The following is a 21,222-nucleotide window of genomic DNA, read 5'->3' on the forward strand; positions in this document are numbered from 1 at the left end:
GGAATAATGATGTTTTGACTAAATCAGTGTTGCTTCCAAATATGATATAAATGAGACTATGCAGCCATGCAAATGACAACAAAGGATGTAATTCTGAAAAATATTCAGTTGCTTTCTGCTGTGACAGAGAGACAGATGTTTTCTTTTCTCTTTTTTTTTTCTGAAGTCTGGATTTACTGATTTTTCTTTCCTCCAAAAAAAATTCCCATCATCTCTGTGAAAAGATGCTGATCTGTATGATAGCAGAAGTGATTTGTTTATTAAAGAGCAGGGTGCTGTGACCATTGTGTCTCGGCAGTGGAATGAAGAGTGAGGAAGGACTGTTGGGAACAGAAAGGGACGTTTGTGAGTCTTCGAAGAGGACTGAAAGTGAGGGACAGGCTTAGTGGAAAGATATTAGATTGGTGTCATGAGCAGACGCATCAGGGCACAGATAGCTTCATCCTTTATCCAAGCTCTCTCATCGCTATGCTGAGAGCACTTCTTTCTGTCCTTTCTGTTAATCTGCACTCCTTTCCCCCCCAAATCTCTCTTTTTTCTTTTTTTTAACTTCTGTACAAATTCTGGAGTCTGGAAACTGCAACTTGACTGGTGCATATACACACACAAGGTGGTAATTCTACTTTTTAAATGTGTGATGTATTAAATAAAACATCTAGAGCAGTGAACACTGGATACAGTTGAAGCTTTACAAAGTTGTTGTGCCAAACTATCCAACCTAAATTGATTTGACTTGAATTCATTTATCCATTAGCTGGAATCTTATCTGAAGAGGAAATGTTATTTAAACAGGGATGGAATGAGCAGAAGGGCATCTGTCCAAGCTTTATCTGAAGAGGAACAATCCTGATTCAGACCAAGAACAAGTGCTTTGGTTTTGGATTTGTTCTGTAATTAAATCTGGAGAATTGCCTTGTTTTTACACCTCGATTTTAGCACTCACAATATGCTCTCAGCAGAGACACAAAATCACACTTTAGCTTGATGCATGAGACTCAACAGCCACTCCATCCTGGAGACAGTGCACAAGTGGCCATTTAGAGACATAGACTGAGAAAACGGTTCTGGGAATAGATAGCTTTCCCACACGGCCTGAACTCCTTTTTGTTGTCTTTAGTGTTGCAGATATGATCAGTTGATTTTTGGCCAGTTGTCTTAGTCTTAGGAGGCATCGCTTGGGTTTACAGCCTCGTATCTGTGATCTTACTCGATGAGGAAAGGAAATGGATATGTTGTTTTCTTTGTATCTACCTCCAGCCTGTAGAAACAAACGCACTGTGGGTAGTGGTTTTCCGTGCCTCTCGAGCTTGCATGCTAGCCTCGAACAAAGGCCAAGTCATTAAAGTGGCAGAGGCCGAGCTTTACGCCAAATCAATATTTGTTTGACTTCTTGACAAAGCCATACAGTTAAAAATGTATCTCACAGTAATTTTGTCCATCCAGGCTGTGGCAGAACATGACACCAGTGACGTTGGCAAACCGCCCACTCCTGCTCAGCCGAGAGAGAGATTATTTTCACCTTGAATAGTTTAATGAAATGATTATTTGAGACGGTCCTCGGCAAAGAAAATGACTGGCTTCATTGTGCATTCAAATTCTTAACTTATATTCATATTCTGATGGAAAGTGACCTCTCTTGGTTCGTGTCTTCTGCGAGGAGCCCATTTGATGCTATTAAACCACCACAAAACCTGATCAAGTGCTTTTCACCGCTGAGATGTAGCGTTGTTGACACTGGAAGATCTTCCTTGAGCTCACACAAAACACATCTACACATGGTGATACTCTAAATGCTGTTGTGTACATCGATGCAGTTCTGAATACTATAAACAGCCTCAGTGGAAGAAGTTAAGCTTTACAGCAGGCTTTTCACGTTACGCTGAGTGTGTGTGTGTGTGTGTGTGTGTGTGGGGGGGGGGGGGGGGGGGGGGGGGGGGGCGAAGGCCACTGCTGTGACTGTCTCTTCTTCTTGTTTTTCTACAGTCATGAGATCTAATTATGAAACACAAACTTGTGAGTGTGCTGTGATTGTTGGCTACCTGTCTTTGAATAGCGAGTCCTTGCAAACCCTTCAGATGAGTCTCCTGGTGGGAACTGGGCTGAGACTGACTCACTCATTTCTGTGAAGTGGCGACACGCTGGAGGCTCAGCAGGATTTCTCTGTCAAGCTCCGGATCAGGATTCAGTGGTCTTTCTGCTTCGCAGTCTACGCTTTGCTGCCATGCCAAACATCACTGAAGATACGGGTCTAAGACAAAACCGTGTGACATTTAAATATCACATCATCTCCTGTCATTCCGGTGCAGCACGTGCAAGCGGTGAATTTTTCTTGATTAAGCCTTTGAAAATCACAACACATTTTAACACTTTTCATTGAATATGCAAGAGTTTGAATTGTAATTTGTTAGCACCCAGGAAGGAACACATGCCAGGTGTTTCTCTGCGCTTTTCAAAATCTCATCTGTGTCACTGTGGCTTTAGCTGATGCTGAGAGATGAAGTGCATTAGAGTCTCAGGAAAAGGATATTCTTTGATTTACGGCATTATCCCTTTTAAATCATCTGCCAGGAGAAGCAGGGGTGCGGAAAACGAGTTATCAGAGCACCCTGGGGTGACACAGTCAGGTGGCTTATATAAACACTCAGTAAAAGTCCAGTGTAAAGTAAAGTCTTTAGATAGCACTGAGGATGATGTTTTAGATTTCTGCTGAGAACTGAAGATCATCTTACTTCAAACAAATGTGTAACATCCAAAATAGTTTTTTTTATACTCAAGGACATAATAATTGCTGTTCCTCTCATGTTTTCCCATAAACTGAATGCTGTCAGGAGGTGCCGGCTGCATGCTTTGTCAGGTGTCAGACAGCTGATTGTCACAGGTTCACAGGTAAAAGCTTCATTAACAGCTTATGCATAGAAAGTGTAGGCAGTGAAAGGTATAGCATTTCAGAGGCACCTTGTACTATTATAAATAATTCATTCAATTTACAATGATCAGTGCACAAGAAAATAAGAAAAATAAAATAAAAATTTATGCTGACACATTATTAGAAATGCGTCCTTGCAACTTTGCTCAACAACGTGAGTTGAAAGTCACTCCACTTCTCTAGACCACAGTTGGTAAATAAATTGATAAATACAAGGAGGAGGGGAAAAACAAGCAGTGGTAAATAAGAAAGAAATAGATCTTAATATTGAATTACTTAATGAAGTATTACACAGAATTATTGTCTCCAGCTGCATTTGACACCATTTCACAAAAGTCAAAGACAACCTCACAATAAACTTCCCCAAATTGTTAGAGGCCATTCGAATGAGGGCTTCGAGAAGGGACAAGGAGGACCAACCAGCATCGACCTCTTAGCTCACTTTAAATCTTAACCTTAAATCATCAGCTGCTGCAGGTGCTCCCTCTTCGTGTATGCAGACAGTGAGCTCTTATGAGAGTGTAACAGAACAACATTTCAGACACAAACATGGCGCCTTCGACTGGCTGATGACTGCGCAGTAAGCAGTGCCTTCTGTGTGCAGCATATAGTGAACGAGTGGGCCTGCTAACAAACTGCCGGTTGGACCAGGTCCTCGTGGAAAATCTAGACTCATAACCCATCTGCACATGGAGGCGTTGCACTTCAAGTCAGCATGGAAATTCCATCCGAGAGTTTCATTCTGGAGGTCATGTCTGAAAAATGCTTGTTCTTTTGAGCAGGCAAAAGTGTTTGACTTTGAGCCTTCCCCTCTTTGTGTGGCGCTCAGGCGTCACCATTCGTCTTGTTGGAGCCAGAGACTAATGCATATTTTCCTCTGTCTCTATCTTTTCTTCACCCAGTGGCCATCCAGGTGCAAATCACACCAGCACAAGGAGAAATCAGCGTGGGAGACTCCAAATTTTTCCTCTGCGAAGGTAAGAGTGACCTCAAAACATACTTCATTTAGCACAGCTTAGCGTAAATGTCACCTCATATAACATGACTGATTATTAGTATTAACTGAGATCAGTTGGTAAAAGTGAGATAAATCAGATTAAGTAATGAGGTGTGTTTGTGAATATGCTCTCATTAGAATTTCAGAATAAAAGAAGTTCAAGACAAAAGAGAAAACATTGCTGAAAGCAGTACAAAAAAAAAGATGGGCATAAATTAAGTGAGCAATTTATTCTTAGGAGCTGGTGGGGAGATCAGAGTCGGGTGAGGAGGAAGAGATAATGAAGTCGTAAGCTCGCCGTTTTCAGTGTTCAGTGTTCAGTGTACATGTACAGTTGTCAGCTTGTCTGAGATCCAGGCAGTGTATGCTGTAGGTGGGTCAGCTATCTGACATTATGGAACACACGGTAGATGAATGACCCCCCCCCCACACACACACACACCAGTCGGGGGGGGGGGTCATAGTCGTTATCACCTCTTTTACACAGCACGGTCTGTGGGTTACGCAGAGTAAAGCCTTGTGCAGAACAGTCGCTAACCCTCAGAAAACAACTCTCAGGTCAACACTGAATCCACACTGTTGTGTGTGTGTGTGTGTGTGTGTGGATACATGCCATAGACAAAAGTGAGAAAGTGTGTTTTCTGGTGAAGTGACCCTTTTAAAAAGGTCATTAGGCTGAATCAGTAATCAGCCGACTGCTGAAATGATGCTACACCGCTGATCTGCTGATCTGCTGCTCTGCTGCTCACCATTTGCAAAACACCTTCTGTGACAACGAAACTCGGAAAAGCAAAGCTCAGTAACTTTGTGTATACGGACACAGAACTTTTTTATTTATTATTTTACTAAGTGATTTTTCTTTGTTCTTCCATGAAAGAGCCTGGCTTTGGCTTGAGCTCAAATTCTCCACTTGAAAAGCATGTCAAAATGCATTTAGGGCCCTTTGTGTTCCCGATGAGATGGCATTAATATGTTTCAGGGAAACCAAAAAAAAAAAAATGTCAGCTTCCACTGGTTATATGAAAAATGAATGATGTGGAAAAGATGTTTGATTTTTTTTTTTCTTTCAGTGAAAGTTGGTTCTTACTGAATAATCCTCTGTCCTACTGAGCAAATAGAAATTATTTATATCACTTTTTTATGTCTTAGTTTGAATATTTGGTTTGATCTTGAAAAGACATCTCCTGTAGGGAAATGGATTTTTGATTTAACAATAATGTTTCCAAGCCATCGTCACAGAAAGAATTCTTGATTTATGGCGTGTGGATATCTAACACAGCAAGAGGCTCAGTCCACTTTTTTAAAGAACTAAGCAGTAAACTGTGCTTGCGGTTTATATGGCAGCCGTGGACTTTCTTAAAGCTTCCTTGCCTCACTCTTCATTGTCTGTTTTTCAGTGGTGGGAGATGCTAAAGACATAGACTGGTACGCCCCCAGCGGGGAGAAGATCCTCCCCAACGGGCAAGACATTTTCGTGAGCCGCAGCGATGAAGCCTCGTCGACCCTCACCATCTACCACGCCAACGTGGACAGCGCTGGTATCTACAAGTGTGTGGCGAAGAACGAGGGCAAGGAGGCCCAGGCCACGGTCCAAGTGAAGATCTTCCGTGAGTGCCGTCTTTTTCTTTCCCCCTCAGTCCGAATTGACGCGGGATTGTACTGCTCCTTTACGCTGTGTGCCTGGGTTTTAAATAAATCCAACATAGCATTTAATGACCGTGTTGCTGACATCTACAGAAAAATATATGCTCTGAATTATATGCAGTGAATGTAAACAACATTTGAAACGTGAAGTTGTCAAGGCATCCAAGGCAGCGTCATGCTAAAGTCTCAGGTCTGTTCATTAAGTGCTTGCCGAGCTTCCAGCACCACCTGTGATTATAGAAAAACTAAACCAACATAACATTTATTAGAAGAGCAGAAGCTCAACCATATGGTGCCTTGTTACACCGCTAATCAACCTTAGGAAAAGCGTCAGTCTGAAAGTGATATATGAAGATATTTATAAATGTGGAATGTGTGCGTGTGTGTTCTTCTTCACATACAGAAAAGATCACCTTCAAGAGTGCTCCCAGCCCTCAGGAGTTCAACGAGGGCGATGACGCTGACATCGTCTGCGATGTGGTCAGTTCGCCGCCACCCACCATCATTTGGAAGCATAAGGGCTCCAAGATCCAGGTTGCCAAAGACGGTGAGCAAATCCAAATAAAAATGTTCCAATGCTTGAACTACTTTCTCACCTCCAGCCTGCCGTCCCATCTCATTTGCCCGACTCCCTGAGCAGTCACCTTACCTTCCTGCCAATGCTGTCTGCCAATTCGTGCTTTCCAATCAATTTGCCACACTTCCTCATCTCCTTTTCCTCCTGCCCATCATCTATGAACAAAACCATGCATTTTCAGTGGGGAAGTTTTAGACCTCATAGATGATGCATGGACATGGAAATTGTATTTTTCAGCTCAGCAAGAAGTGGTTATAGTCACTAGAAAAGATGTCTGAGGGCAGATTGGACTTTTAAGTTCCTCAAATGGAAGGAAAACTACTCTGGAGACTGAAATGATGTGAAAACACTGAAAAGAAAAAGGAAAAAGGAAAAAGGAAGGGTAACAGAAGTTAACAATCAGGTCTGCCACTGCTGTCACTAACAAAAAAGGGGGAAACACAATCTGGAGCTGCCACATTATGCAGGTGAACTAGTTTAACAAGCTAAAAAGGTCTTTTTATTGTCACTGTGATTTTGCCAGATTTGTCTTGATGCCAGATGATTTTTTTTTTTTTTTCATTCATGTAGAAATATAAGACGGGCTTTTAGGAGCACCTACGTGTTAGAAATGTCTTTGATTTGTCCTCATAGGATTGCCAGGTATTCTCATTGTTGTAGCTGTACTACACTGCAGTGCGAGTGCGTTTTTTTGAGGATATCAAATACTCGCTGCCTTTAGGCTTTAAAGGAGGTTTTGAAAACTTTGTAGCCTGCTCCTTGACAGAGAACTGAAGCTGTAATCAGCTTCGATTTGCAGAATGGATTCTAATGGTGAGCCGCAGTCACACCGGAGGAAAAAACAAAACAGAACAAAACAAAAACGTCGAAAGGTCCACAGAAACATCGCAGACCATTAAAATGCTTTGTCCACCGCGGATCCCGATGTTCTAAACAATTTTTGGTTTGCCAGTAAACACGCTTTGGAGCTACGAAGCGTGACACAAAACTAAGGCACTTAGCTCTGTTCGAGAGAAACCGTGAGGGCTTTGAACACACTGAGCATGCACATAAACAGTGAAGAAGTGAATGGTGCCGCGTGAGTGGGTTGAGGAGTTTCTGGGGACATTTTCATGTTGCTATGACTCCGACTTGACATTGGACACTGCTGTAACTGCTGTGAACTCAAGCTGACTACGGCTGCTGTCACAATCTCAAACTTTTCAGAGTTTGGTCCCGTCTGTCAGTAAGTTGAGGAGGCCCTAAATGGTGTAGCAGATATATTCACAGACAGTTTTTTGTGAATGAGTTCATCTGGCATCTTCAGACAGCAAGGAGCAATCACAGCAGTGGCCCAGAGCAGCTTTACCTCAGAGAGTTCAACTAAAACTTTGAATCTGCTGCGTGAGGATGATGGGTTTTGTTTCACACTTGGACTGGGGCTGTTTTAACCTTACAGTAACCCCTCCTTTGGTGACCACTGGAGAGCCTGGAGTCACCACAGTGTTGTGCTAAGCCCGTCTTTATTCTTGGAGTCTGGTCAAGGAATGTGTTTTTCTCTGGAAAAACCACTAATTGCAACCGACACTGAAAACTGAAAACTGCTTACGTAATTTTCCTCAGAGCAGCAGCTGACCCAAGCATGTGCTGCATGTTGCGTCGTTAAAACCTCAGAACTCTGCCACTGTAATATGTGTCAGTGTAAATGGTTAATGAAATGTAAAGCTTTCTTTTTCCTGTTTAAATACCACACTATATATCACCCTCACAGTTCATAACGAGCAGGCAAGAAGACAAGAAGGCAGCGTGCGATCAGTCCATTTTGTGTGGAAGAAGAGTCAAATGATGCAGCAAATTTCCCATTTTCGTGGGAACGCATACGCACAGCCTGAAGCAGAGCGGGCAACACGAGCTGCTGAACCACAGTCGTGATACCTGTAATCTTTGATGTGGTTTCAGGTTTTGTTGAGCCAGCTCATACAAAGAAAGCCTGGCTATGACAAATTTGCCTCGCACTTTTTACCACAGTTTTTTTGTTTTACTAAAGCAAATTATTAGCAGGTAAACATACTAGTATCAGGAGTGAAAGTACTGAAAGTGCAGAATGTGCCTTTATTTTTACAGAGGCTGTAAAAGCAGCATTTAATTGTTGTAGCTTGTGCAGGTGGGGCTAATCTGGGCCACTTTAAGTGTCGGTTAGTTTACTCTATAACAGTGTGACATTTTACGAGCTGATCGGATGTTCTGGAGTTTTGATGTGAAATGCAAAGTGACTAAGAGTATGCTGTTTGGTGCCTGTCTCAGTCATCAGTGGATGTGATGCAGCCCTGCGTGTTTGCCTCTGGATGCTGGATGTGATAATTGCATTTATCCAGGTGTACATGAAATATTATGGGTGATTTTTGTCATGTTTTGGTATTTCTGGCAGTAATAGTCACTACTTCTTTACTTTCTTTAGTAAGTGCAATAATATCACCCTAATAGCAGCAGAGGTTTATAGGCTATTATCAGGAGGTGTAAAGTCGTTGCTGGTATCATTACTACATGTGTTGAGCTACCTTAAAGCTGCTGTTGATTTAATATGTCTCTCTAGGAGAGGATAAAAGCCAACAATAGAGCCTTTAGGTATGTATTATATATCCAATCGCAGGTGGCTTCATCCATTTCCGCCCAGCGTACATGCACAGTAAATGTACTTAGTTACCCTCCATGACCGGCAGGGAGCCATACTGACAATAGTTTGGTGGAATTGTTTGTGCAGTAAAGTGCACAAATCTAAAAGGTGATGGGAGGAAAGTGTTTCCTCTCCCAAGCCAACATCCCTTCTCGCACTCAGTACATTATTATGTGCATCAAGTGGTTTTATAGTGCACAAACTTTTTTTAGTTTTAACAGTGGGCTTCTCTATTAAATAGGTGGCCAATTGGACTGCCAGAGTTTGGGTTCTGCCAGTCCAATCAAATCACACTTTGCATGTATCCAGTCTGTTTTAAAGGCCACAGTGTCCAGTCATATCTTTTGAATAAGTGCAAGCTTCCCAAATTGTGATTTAGAAAGAACAAACACTGACTCAGCTCCTCTTCCCGTGGCTCTTAAATCAGACGTGGTCAGACCTCTGGGTTTTAACAATATGCTGTACGTTTTTCCTCAGAAACGTGAGAAACGGCACCTGGTTTCAGTTAAGACAGCTGACTCTGTTACGGTGTTTATGGCTGGTTTAATTAGAGCTGTGACTGTTTGTTGGACTCCGTGATTGTTGTAAAACACTGCTGAAATACGTCTGGTGTAGTCAGGGTCACGCAGGGTTCTTTGTGTACTTCCAGCCACTTGTGTGATTACCAGGCATAGTTGGGACTTTTTAATCTGGCTCCAACTTCCTGTCTAAGCATTTCAGTGAAGTATTTCAGTTCTTAAATGTTCCTCCTTAACCTTTCCTTAATTTTTATGCCCCCCCCCCATATTAGCCGGCTGAAGTGCCCTTGAGCAAGGCACTTAACCTCCAATTTGCTCCTCGGGCACTTGATGCAGCCCACTGCTCCTGTGTGTTTATGTAATTTGCTGGGTGTTGCATGTCTGTTCAACCAAGGACAGGTTAAATGCAGAGGGACAAATTCAGTGTGTGCATGTAAATATATATATATACCTCCAATAAAGTGATTCTTAATTCTTCTTCTTTATGTACACGGTCAAATTTTCACATTTCAAGGAAGCAGTCGTGTCTGATGTCACCCTTCAGTTAGGCGTTTGTTTGCTTTTTCTTCGATTTCTCCAACAGCTTTAAACATTACACAGAAGCGCAGCCCTGCATTTGGATTTTTGTCATCCACTGACAAGAATTCATTCTTAATCTTAGGTACCATACATGATAAGTTACTGTTCTCCATTTGTCTTCTCTGTTTTAGTGCGTTTCATGTTCATGGAAAATGGCCACCTGCAGATCCGCGGCATCAAGAAGACAGATGAGGGCATGTACAACTGTGAGGCCCGCGTCATGGCCAGGGGAGAAATTGACTTCAAGATGATCAAGGTCGTTGTTAACGGTAAGTGCCGTATCTCCTTCACCTTCTGCTCCCCGCCAGACGTGTTGCTCAGAAAGGAGTAAGTGTGCGACAGTGGAGGGAGCAGTACTGATGACCCAGAAACACTTGGAAATGTTCTATTTAAAACCATAAAATAAAATAAATAAATAAGGTTCATCCAGACTTTTTCTCTTTTTTTAATGCCCTGATTGATGGAGTCAGTTGGTCAGCTAATCCGTCCAGCTGTTCTCAACTCTTTGGTCCAGAGCAAGACATCCAAAACAACGACTGGCTAGATACACCAGACTGAAATTTTGTGTGGATATTTATATTTACATTAATAGATATATACAATTCATGATTTCTGCTAATTTGTTACTTTAGGAGCAACATAAGCCAAACAAAAAATCTGTGGGATGAGATTTTTTTTGGGGAAAAATCTTTGGAATAGGACAACTCTTGAGATAAGAAATGTTAATTATGCTTACACTTTATCTCACATTTACATAATAAGGCAGATTGCCAAACTAGTTGAGCCCCACATTTTCTGCTGAAAATTACTAAATTTAAGTATCCAGTACAAATAATATTTCCCAGGACAGAGCACGCGTATTAGACACTAGTAAGCGAGTAAAAGTTGGCATTAACTATTGCGACCAATGCTGCCCTACTGTAGAGCAACCCTGATGGGAAGTAGCAAAACAGACATTAACTCACCTACAAATGGCACAAGTTTGCTGTACTCATTATCTTCTTCTGTCAATTTTTATCATCTCTTTTTCAGTTCTCCCCACCATTCGAACCAGGCAGGCAGAAGTCAACGCTACCGCAGACATCGGTAGCTCTGCTCTGTTGGCCTGCGATGCAGACGGATTCCCTGAGCCCACCGTCACCTGGGCGCAGTACGTCATCCGCCATTGTCATTGGCTTAGATCAGGGGTGGATCCGTTTGTAACAAGAAAACAGTCCTTTGTTTTCATTACATTATTTTTCTATCCTGTTTTTCGTGACCTCTAAGGGAAATCTCATGAGTTTCTGCAAAGACGTGAAGGAGAATGAATAGAAAGACGTGTCCACAGTGCTAACCGTCAGAGTGAAACTTTAAAGATGCGGTAGCCAAAAATAACACAAGCCTACATCAAGGCAGCACAGTAGATTTTAACACCCATCCATCCATCCATCCATCTTCTATACCGCTTATCCGTCAGGCAGGCGGGAGTAGATTTTAACAATACACTGTTTGTCTTAGAGGTACTTTGACAAAGAGGTAAAAACAGCCTGATAAGATAATGTCGTACCAAGATAATGCACAGTAATGTAAGACAAAATGATAAATGCACAAACACAAACTTAGTCCTGTGTCCTTTCATATAATGAGTGGTTTCCCTGGAGTACCTTCTCTTAGTGTTCAGAGAATTCCTGCTATTGTAATGGCTGTAGCCAGTACTTCCAGGTTAGTCCACTTAGATAATCAAATAAGACCTCTGCTTTATCTTTTCAGGAAGCAGTTTAGTTTTATCAATGACACTTGTACAAGGGTGAGACCGACAGGATGCACTGTATCACCCATATCACACGCTGATAAGAGGCCTATGCGGTAATCTGTTGGACAGTTTTTCAGGGGGGTTTAAGGCTATCACTATCTCTAGCGCATAGACATAATGACAATGGAAATTTGCAGATGTATTAAAGATATAGCCCTGCTTGTAGTGACCAGACACCGATGTGCAAAGATGTCAAGGAGAGGTTCCACTATGATCCTGTTTGACAGCATTAATATACAACCATCTGGTTACTGAACAAACAGTAAGGAACCCAAGAGTCCAGCTGCTATGTGGTGTATCAACTGTTCGCGTGCAGATTCAGTGTAGTCATGTGACTTACTGACAACAGAAATCAGTAATCAGTAGAAGAAATTAAAGTCTTTATATGTATGGATTTTATCAGTTCAAACTGAGTGATCCACTTTGATCCACTTTGAAGTAACCTGTGGTGGTGCAGTGGTGAACACTCGCCTTACAGCAGGGGGGTTCCAGGTTCGAATCCTGGTCTGGGCTCTTCTGTATGGAGTTTGCATGTTCTCCCTGTGCCTGCGAGGGTTTTCTCCTGGTTCTCCCACAATCCCAAAAACATGCACATTAGGTTAACTGGCTGCTCGGCTTTGCCCCAAGGTGTGAGTGTGTGTGTGTGTGTGTGTGTGTGTGCTTGTCTGTCTTTGTGTGTCAGCCCTGTGACTGACTGGGTGAACCCGCCTCTCGCCCTTACACAGCTGTGATAGCCTCCAGCCCCCCGGCGACCCTCATGGATAAGCGGTATGGAAAATGCATGGATGGATGGTAGAAAAATACTGTCGAGTGCTGAAAGACTTCTCCTTTGTTTAATCGCTATTGCCAAGCCATGTTTCAAGAACATGATCTTTATATAAAATCACATTCATTAAACATATATGCAGATTGAGTTGTGCTCCAAACAATCACTCTGAAAGTGCACTTCAACATGAGCTGGAAGTGCAAATTGCATGTTTCAGGTTCAGCACTAATCCACTGTGGCCGGTAGCTTTTGCACCCTTTTGTAAATTGAGCCTTCTGATCAACTATGAGATAACTATAAGCAGGCTCTCTCCATTGTTGGTGATGCTACGCGCTTGCTGCAGTCCTTCCTTGCTGAAATGTTTGTTCAAAATGTTTGTGCCCCGTTTGAAAGGACTGCATATGCACGACATACATTTCAGGGAGCTGGTGTTGTAAAGTGTTTGTAAATCAGGCATAGATATGAATTTGAACGGCCTTGCCTACAAATAGTGTGGGAGAAATGATTAGATTTCCATGTATTTACATTTGCAGGACCGTAACAAGTGTAAAAAGGCTTTTGATGAGTGTTATTAGGCAGGTTTCCACTCTCCACACATTATTTAAATTGCATCCCGTTTTCATCTTGTCAGTGTGGTGATATAGAAGGCACTCATATTTGCAGAGCTGTGGTGAATTTGCCGCCCGTTTCACCGGCTGCGTGTTGGTTTAAACCTGGCCGAGCCCAAACATATGTTTTCTGTTTTTGATCCATCCAACACACTTTGACTGTTCGAGGTTGCTGGTGAGGTTTCAAGCATACAGCCGATGCTTCTTAGGAAGACAGTCTGTTTTTAACGAGCTGCTTGCCTAAAGGTCTTGATTGATAAATATTAATGTCACAGAGTGGTGCACCTTTCTCTAACAAATTTGTCAGGGTATATAGAGAGGGAGATGACCTTTCAATGAGAGATTCATTAGCGTCTGAGGTTAACAACCACTGTTATTTGATCAATCTGAAACGAATTCCGAAATAGAACTGGCTAACAGCCAACAGTAAGTAAAACCTGAACATTTCTCGATTTGAAGCAATTAGTATCATCTGGGGAACCAAGTAACCGGTTTGCCATTTGCCATCAGAGTATATCTCAGGTAGCCTAACTTTATTCAGTATGTGCCGTTGATGCTTTATCACCCCTTAGTTTTGACAAGTACAAATAACCAACATTCGTTTCTCTTCATGCATCTGTTTGCTGAATGTACTTTCATATTCATGGTGCATCATTTACTGCTGTCACTCAGCCGCACCACTGCTGTGCACGGGGTTTTTTTCTTCTTCTTTTTTTTTTTTGAATAAGGCTGTTTTGCAGAGATGTGACTGAATAAGACTATTGAACACTCTGATGCACCTCACAGCTGTCTTCCATGTAGCAAAGTTAGTGTGTGGGTGTGGAGGCTGATGGAGATGGAAGTCCCGGCCAGAAGAGACTTAAGACAGACAGCGAGGTTGTAGGCAGGACAGATGGATGTGGCAGTGAAAAAGCAGGGGGGTAAAACTCTGTTTATTATTTGTCATGGAAGGCTGCTATGTCATGCATTCCAATACTTGATTCTTCACAAACAGCACTCTAACCTCTAGTGAATATTTCTGCTTCTCAACAGTGAAAGAGGATTTTCTCAAAACTGAACAAAAGCTGCAGCAGCAGCATCATCAAATGCATGGCCTTCCCAGAAACACAGATGTAAGGGCTAAAGGAGAGCCGAAGCAAACAAAAGTCTCCCAGCCGTTTTCGTAAAGCAGCTGCTCCCTCCCTAAGATAAAAACTCACACAGATCGTTGTCAGGGAGTTAAAAAAAGCTATTTGTAGGCCCCTTGAGTTGTGCAAACAGACACTTGTGATGTGAACCCCATGTCTTTTTCCCTCTTTCCTCCTCTGCTACAGTAACAACATTGTCCTTGAAACGGGTGATAAGTACAGCCTGAACGAGGATGGTTCAGAATTGGTAATAAAAGATGTCAAGAAAGTGGATGAAGGAGATTACACTTGCATCGCCAAGAACAAGGCAGGGGAGAAGGCAGAGGAAGTCAGCCTGAACGTGTTTGGTAAGAGAATAACTCCATCCACTCGCGATAGCATAAAGAACACTGTGGCCCGTTTTATCTCTCTGGCCTTTTCTTTTGTACTTATTGACATTTGGTGTCTACAGCTGTTCCAGTGACTGGGTGCAAGGTTACGCAGCGAGAAGCTTACAGTTTAAAGAAAAGTGTGTCCTATTGAAATCTAATTAAGCCACTGTTAGGACATTGAAAGATGCCATGCTGGAGTTTCTCTTCATGAGGAAATCTGCACTGGTCTTGTGTAATCATGTGCTTGCAACTCTATTGTAGGTCAATGGGGTATGAAACCATAACTGTAATGAAGCCAGCCTGTGTATTTCACTGCAACAGTGCTAACAGTATGTAACAGCCACTTAAAGCAGCATGAATAAATATTTTTTAACAGTAGATAAAGCGAATTATCAGCCAGCTCTGCTGAGCTTTATAGCCTTGTTTAGCCTGTTGTTTTGGTGTTAAAGCTCACAAGCAGATTTTTTTTCAGCAGAAAACTTTGATAAATCCACTGTGCAGCACAAATATGGTAGCAAAAAGCTGTTAAAGAGAGGCCTAACAAGATGATAAATTATTAAACTCATATTTGAAAAGTGGCCAGATTGGTGATTTTTTTTTGTTTTTTTTTTTTGTTTGTTTTTGTGTCATCAACGCAACAAAGTTATAAAGTGTCTCTTTAACTAATGAATGCAATTTTATTAGGAACTCACAAAACCTCTTGTGTGAACATGTTTTGCAGAGTCTTGTTCACTGAAACAGTGTTTCCAAAACGATCTTTCAGTTCTAGTGTTCTTGTCTTGTGTCTAGTGCAACCGAAAATTACCTACCTGAATAACCAGACGGCCTCGGAGTTTGATGAACAGGTCACCCTGACCTGCCAGGCCTCGGGCGACCCCACACCCACCATCTCCTGGAGTTTTGAAAACACGATATTCGCTGAAGGAGACCAGGTACTTACTGATTTTTCTCTTTCCTTTTAGCAAAGGTGAACAAAGCTGCTTTCAAACAGTCCGAGTATTCAAACACACACAGGAATTTTCTGATCTGAATGAATCATTCTGTCCTTATGCATCACGCCATACTGGTCTTGGATAATAAAATGGCTCATAAGTATGCGTAATCATGTAATCTTGTTACAGTTTTTGCTAATAAGTGGTATCATCAGTGTTTGTGGTGAAGGAAACCCCTCAGTGGGCAGCCGGCTAAACTTTATTCATTCATTCTCTTGTGATTAAAATATAAAAGCTATAAAAGCTCAATTCTGAGCCTGATCTGTAAATGGTTTTCTAAAAACATAATAAATATAGCAACAGTTCATATCAGTCACACTTTAGCTACACCTGCTCAGCAGACTCTGCTGGTCCTATCACATGTATGTGGACCCCTTTCAAGGAAATACTGTCACTGAACAAACCTGAATTGGCACTAAATTGTCATGTATTTATCCAGTCCATCACAGAACCATGTTCACATGGAAACTGGAACAATTTAGTTCGCAGCCCTCTGATTTGCAGTTCTCCTGAAGTCTTGAAATGATTTAGCTGTTTTATTTCCAGCCCTCCCATCTTAGATCATTAGTAGCCAATCAGTTAATGTTTGCATATATTCTTACTTAAGCTTCTTACTGAAACCTGAATTTGCTCTTTGAACAGTATAGTTTGAATCCTGCCATCGCTGTAAACTTTTGGCAGCCTTCTCCAATGCTGCATGAATTGCACTAATGGTTTTGTCCGTTTCCATCATGAATGCTAGAGGGGAGAGTGTGCAGATAGCCATAAAACCAATTTCCTGGCAGTGCCGTGGCATGATATTACCCACCGTTGTTAAGAGTATATGTAACACTCTACTTCACTCACTATTAATCATTAGCATTTAAAAGGGAATATTTTTGTGAAATGATTATGAAAAGTGCTCACTGGAAATTCACAGAAAATTAAGTGCAAATGATTTCACTAAAATTACCTTAATTATTGCTGTGCTTAAAGCCAGAAGCCTTGAGTCTCTCTCTACCTCCAAATCAGACTGTACTGAACTCAGTTATGCTACTTTGGCAAGCTGCTGCACTTCAGAAATGAGTGGGCAATTTTTCTTAGGATGAGCATGATATGATAGTGAAGAGGTCTTTGCACATAAAACCACATAAGGGTGATGCGTCTTTGTCCTGCTTTGGCGTATATCCTCTTTTTCTTCTCGTCATGTCCTTCAGAAGCACTGGAGATAACACTGGATTAAAGCTTTGGCTATAGAACATACTAAAAGGCTTTTTAAGATGTGCGAGCTCTGAATACCGTCCCCGTGCATTTTCTCCATAACAGTGGTCACAGCGTGTTGGCAGTCGCCAGGCTGATGAGCGAATCTCATCCCGAGTCTATTGTTATGCTCTTATCAGCTCATTAAAATGGTATAATTTTGAAAAATCCATCTTAACGGTTTATTCTGACAACGTGCATCATGTGAGCAGTAGATGGATTAGCCACTTCAGAGAGGTGGTTTTCTGCTGTGAATGCAGTAAACAGTATTAAGATAATTGCCTCACTGCCTCTAGCAGGTTTGTGGATTCGGGAAGAAAACCTCATATGTTTCTTAGTGCTCCTGCCTGCGTTAGATACTGCCAAAATCATACTGCATATTCATATTACCTCTGGAAATAACAGAGTTTAGGTACTGTGTGTTTATGGGTTGTGAGTTATGACCTGGTACTGGCACTAAAATTTTCTACCACAATAGAAGGATATGATTTGGTAAAAATAAACAAAAAGGCTGAAGAATAATAATATATTATAATTAATATTCACTCCCTGTTGTCCATCATCACCTTAAAGCATACAGAGGTCTCTGTGAGGCCCTGAGCTGAGTGTCTGTATGTGGTTTTCTTAAAACCGTCATGAAGTACGGAGCAAACAAAGTTAAGGTTTGGCTTTTGGCTTTTGTTTTCTCCCTCCCGTGTGTGTTCTCTGATGCAAACACACTTGTCACTGTGAAAGTGGTCTGTGGACTTTACATCATCACACACAGTTCATGTGTGGATTATACATGCAACAACAGGCACACTATTTTTGGAGACACACACACACACACACAGTGAATGCAGTGAAAACACCTGTCCTGTTATGTCCCATGGGATACCAGCGAGACGCAGTTACATAATATCTGGGCCACACTGGCCTACTTTACTTAACTTACTTTACTTAGCTCTGTCCAGCTGTATTCAACTGGTCTGATGAATTATGTCTGAAACCAGGAAGAGCATTTTTAACATCAGATATATCACTGTGAAACATTAAGCTAAAATGGCCACTGATAACATGTTATCTTGACAATGTTAAAATGCATATGGATGAATGAAGTTTGAATGAGGATCATTCTGTAATCAACCTCCATGAAGAGACTAAAACCAACAACGTGTTAAGTGTTAAAACAGCTGGATGCTGACGTTTTTAGCCAATCTTTACTCAAACAGGAGTAAACATGAAGGAATATCATTGTGGGCTTCTGTCAAACTTTGACAATATAAAAAAAAAAAAACATGTAGATTAGCACCAGTTTTATTTTTTAAGCAAGGCCAACCAGTGGCAGGTTTCATCACTACATTTAGAATTCATCATAACTAATACCTTACCATAGTATTATGTGATAGACGACCAGAAAGACTCTGAACATGGCCCAGATTCAAACCCTGCATCCATATTTCCTGCTGCTTTACCCAAGTGAGGCACCAGGATTTCTCAGTGAGTCAGGAATTAGACCAGACCAGCTGGCCGGTCAGTGCGTAAAATGATGGAACGCTATTGCAAAGTGTCTAATACGCCAAGTAAGCCGCCACATTTAATAGTCTTCCTACAGTCCACCCATGTGCCTGGGAGCTAATAGGACATTTTCCATAGATTTAATGGCTTTGTGTCACAATCTGTGATGCTTCTTTTATTAATGGGTTTCTTCTTGGCTTTACTGCGGGGAATAAACATCATTTAAGCAACTTAAACTTTTACTCCTTTCACCATCTGCTACCACCAGAACCTCTGAATAGTTAAGCTCCCCTTCCTTTAATAGATTCCATTTTGGAGGAACATTGGCTTTTTTTTTTGTGCCAATAACCAATTATGCGGATTTCAATCTGATTCTGAGGAAGAAGAGAGTAGAGGTGGTTGTTTGTCATCAAAGGCTCAGAAGAGGCTTGAAAACGTCAATCCAGAGTCTTCCCAGTATTTTGAAAGATTTTCTGTTTTTCTGGCTGCCTTTAATGCTGTTAAGCCAAGTGAGCATTTTCTAGACTTATAAAATCGTGCCCAAGGGAACGGTAGATCTGAATTTGACATATTTACGCCATAACAGGCTTGAAAGCTACTTTGCTGATCTCAGATTAATTGTCTTAGATCAGCAATGAAATATGAAAGTAAAAAAAATGAAGTGAATTGAAATAAAACAAAACGTGTGCGTGTGCACCGAAACACTGTGGCTGTTACCTGACTGCAGTGCAGACTGATGCTTTCTCTTGTGTGGGTGAAGTGTTTCTGCTGGTGGCAGGTCTCCACCTTTGATTAATGCCAGGACAAATCAAACAGCCACATTTCCCTGGTAAACATTTAACAGAATTAGAATGAAAGAACTTCTAGCTGCACTAGATTCACTCTGATTGAACACACACTTTTGATTTGACAGACCTTGTGGCTTTCGCTGACTCTTTGTCTTTCTCATCTGTGCTGGATGATTATGGGAGGATAATTTTAATTCTGTCCCTAGTTTTTCCCTGTTAACTGTGTCATTTGTTGCTGCCAGTCAGTGGACGCGTTCACACTGCATTTGCGACTGTTTTACTGCTACTAAATCTTATCTTCCACCTGCAAGACAGGACTCGGCCGTCCCCCCTCTCAGTTGTCACCGGGTATGGTCTTCCATTCGCAGCCTGTCATCGTCCCGCTCTTCCCTATCTGTCAGTGTCAGATCAATTTTGATTTAATGCTGCTGTAATCAGAAAATCCCGCTGATCATTTGGTAATAGCTGTCACTAATTTTCATCGGGATCGTCATTCATCTTCGGTCCGTTTCTTTTTTGCCACGCTCTGTCCTTCTTCCACGCTCGAGTTCTACAGGCTACACGAGAACCGACATACTCACACTGACGTGGACCGACAGAACATCATCATATCAAATCACTGTGTCCTGTCTTGAGAAGGTCCTTTTCACGTTGCTACAATATCATTTTTTTATTGAAAATATCAGTACGCACATGTCATTAAAGGAAGATAAGGGGTGCACACCAGCAGCTTGTACATAAAAGAATGAGGTAATCAAAACACAGAATGCCATGATGAGAAAGCCCCTGATTAGAAAAAGTCCCCAGATACCAGTAATGGCTCCTTCATAATTAGTTTCAGTGCCCTGTTTTCCTTAGTGCTCCTCCAAATTCTCCCTTATTACAGTACATTAATTACCAACCGACTGAGAAGCCTTCATGCTGCTTTCGGAAAATGTGCTCCAGCTTTGGCATTTTGACCAGTTCTGTAAATTCCCTGAGCACGGCTGAACTGCCAGGCCAGAAATCCTGACCTTGCTATAACAGCCCGTTTCACTTTAATAACTTAATGATAGCAGATTTTAATTTTAATATCGCTTATGCTCCCTTTAAGCAGAATTAATCGTAATAAGTCGGTAGAAACGATGAGTATGTCTTATCTATGGTGAAAGCAGATCTTTGTAACTTGTATGCGTTTTTGTTTTTGGAGAATTAAGCGGGTATTTAGACATCTAAATCAGTGCTGCACTTTCCACAGCATGTTGCAGTGTTTTAGAGTGTTGTCCTACCTTTCAGGCAAGCGATGGTTTTCCCTTTATTTCATTAGGGTATGAAAATAAAAGCACAAACTTGATTTGGGTAATTTATCACAGTGAGCATAATGTTTGCATTAGTTTTTATCAAAGTTACATTACCGCTGCATGGTAGAGTTATTTTAGCATGAACAATACAATACTAGAGCAGACACAAAGTTCACCGTGATGGATTACCTAACTCACCTAGCAATATCAAAGTCCCTGCACGTTGATTTCCCCACCAACTTATAATGGATGTAAATCAAAAACCACCTGAGGGGGTCAAAAATGCACTCTGGTACATCCTGGAAATTAATTGGCATCAATGTACATGTTACATACATATTTTTAGCCAAAGTGCTACAGTAGTCAAAGTCAGCCGAACGGTCCTTCAAACATGAAATCACCGCATGTGTCCTGCAGGTAAAACCAGTGTGTCTGTGTCGATCCTTTGCAAAAGCTTACTTTGCTCCACTGTTTTGCTGTTTGTCTTTGCTTCCTCTGTGTTTGTCCTCTCCAGGCTTCTTGGACGCGACCAGACAAATATGAGGTATGGCTACTAAATACGGTAGCCTGACTCTAGTTGTAACAGCCCTGACTTACACTGTAGACCTCCCCTTTTTATTGCAGAGCAGAAGTGTTGTCGCTTGGCCTTCGTTTAATGCTCCCCACATTTAGCTTTACACTAAATATGTAGCCCACTAGACGCATAGTACAGTACATTTAATCCATTTAGTTCCAGTATGCATTTAGACTTGGCCTATTTGCTTGTCCCTGTTTATTTTTGTCAGTAAATTCCATCTCAGCAGAGACAGTCCCAGTATCTCAAAGTAGATGTTTTATTTTTTTGGCCGTATAGCATGCTGTTATTTCC

At 41.6% G+C, this 21,222-nt stretch overlaps 1 protein-coding gene across 11 annotated transcripts in view; it reads left to right on the forward strand.

The window, feature by feature from the left end:
* The window catches only part of ncam1a (neural cell adhesion molecule 1a), a 224,437-nt gene that overhangs the window by 147,282 nt on the left and 55,933 nt on the right, over positions 1-21,222 (forward strand). For all 11 annotated transcript variants that reach the window (XM_046411094.1, XM_046411097.1, XM_046411098.1 and 8 more), the window contains exons 2-8: positions 3,829-3,903; positions 5,321-5,530; positions 5,971-6,114; positions 10,026-10,163; positions 10,927-11,044; positions 14,374-14,534; positions 15,348-15,490. In XM_046411094.1, coding sequence (XP_046267050.1) covers positions 3,829-3,903; positions 5,321-5,530; positions 5,971-6,114; positions 10,026-10,163; positions 10,927-11,044; positions 14,374-14,534; positions 15,348-15,490 — 989 coding nt within the window. The remainder of the gene's footprint in view (positions 1-3,828; positions 3,904-5,320; positions 5,531-5,970; positions 6,115-10,025; positions 10,164-10,926; positions 11,045-14,373; positions 14,535-15,347; positions 15,491-21,222) is intronic.

This window comes from Scatophagus argus, chromosome 14, assembly GCF_020382885.2.
Source record: "Scatophagus argus isolate fScaArg1 chromosome 14, fScaArg1.pri, whole genome shotgun sequence".
NCBI classification, from domain to species: Eukaryota; Metazoa; Chordata; class Actinopteri; family Scatophagidae; genus Scatophagus; species Scatophagus argus.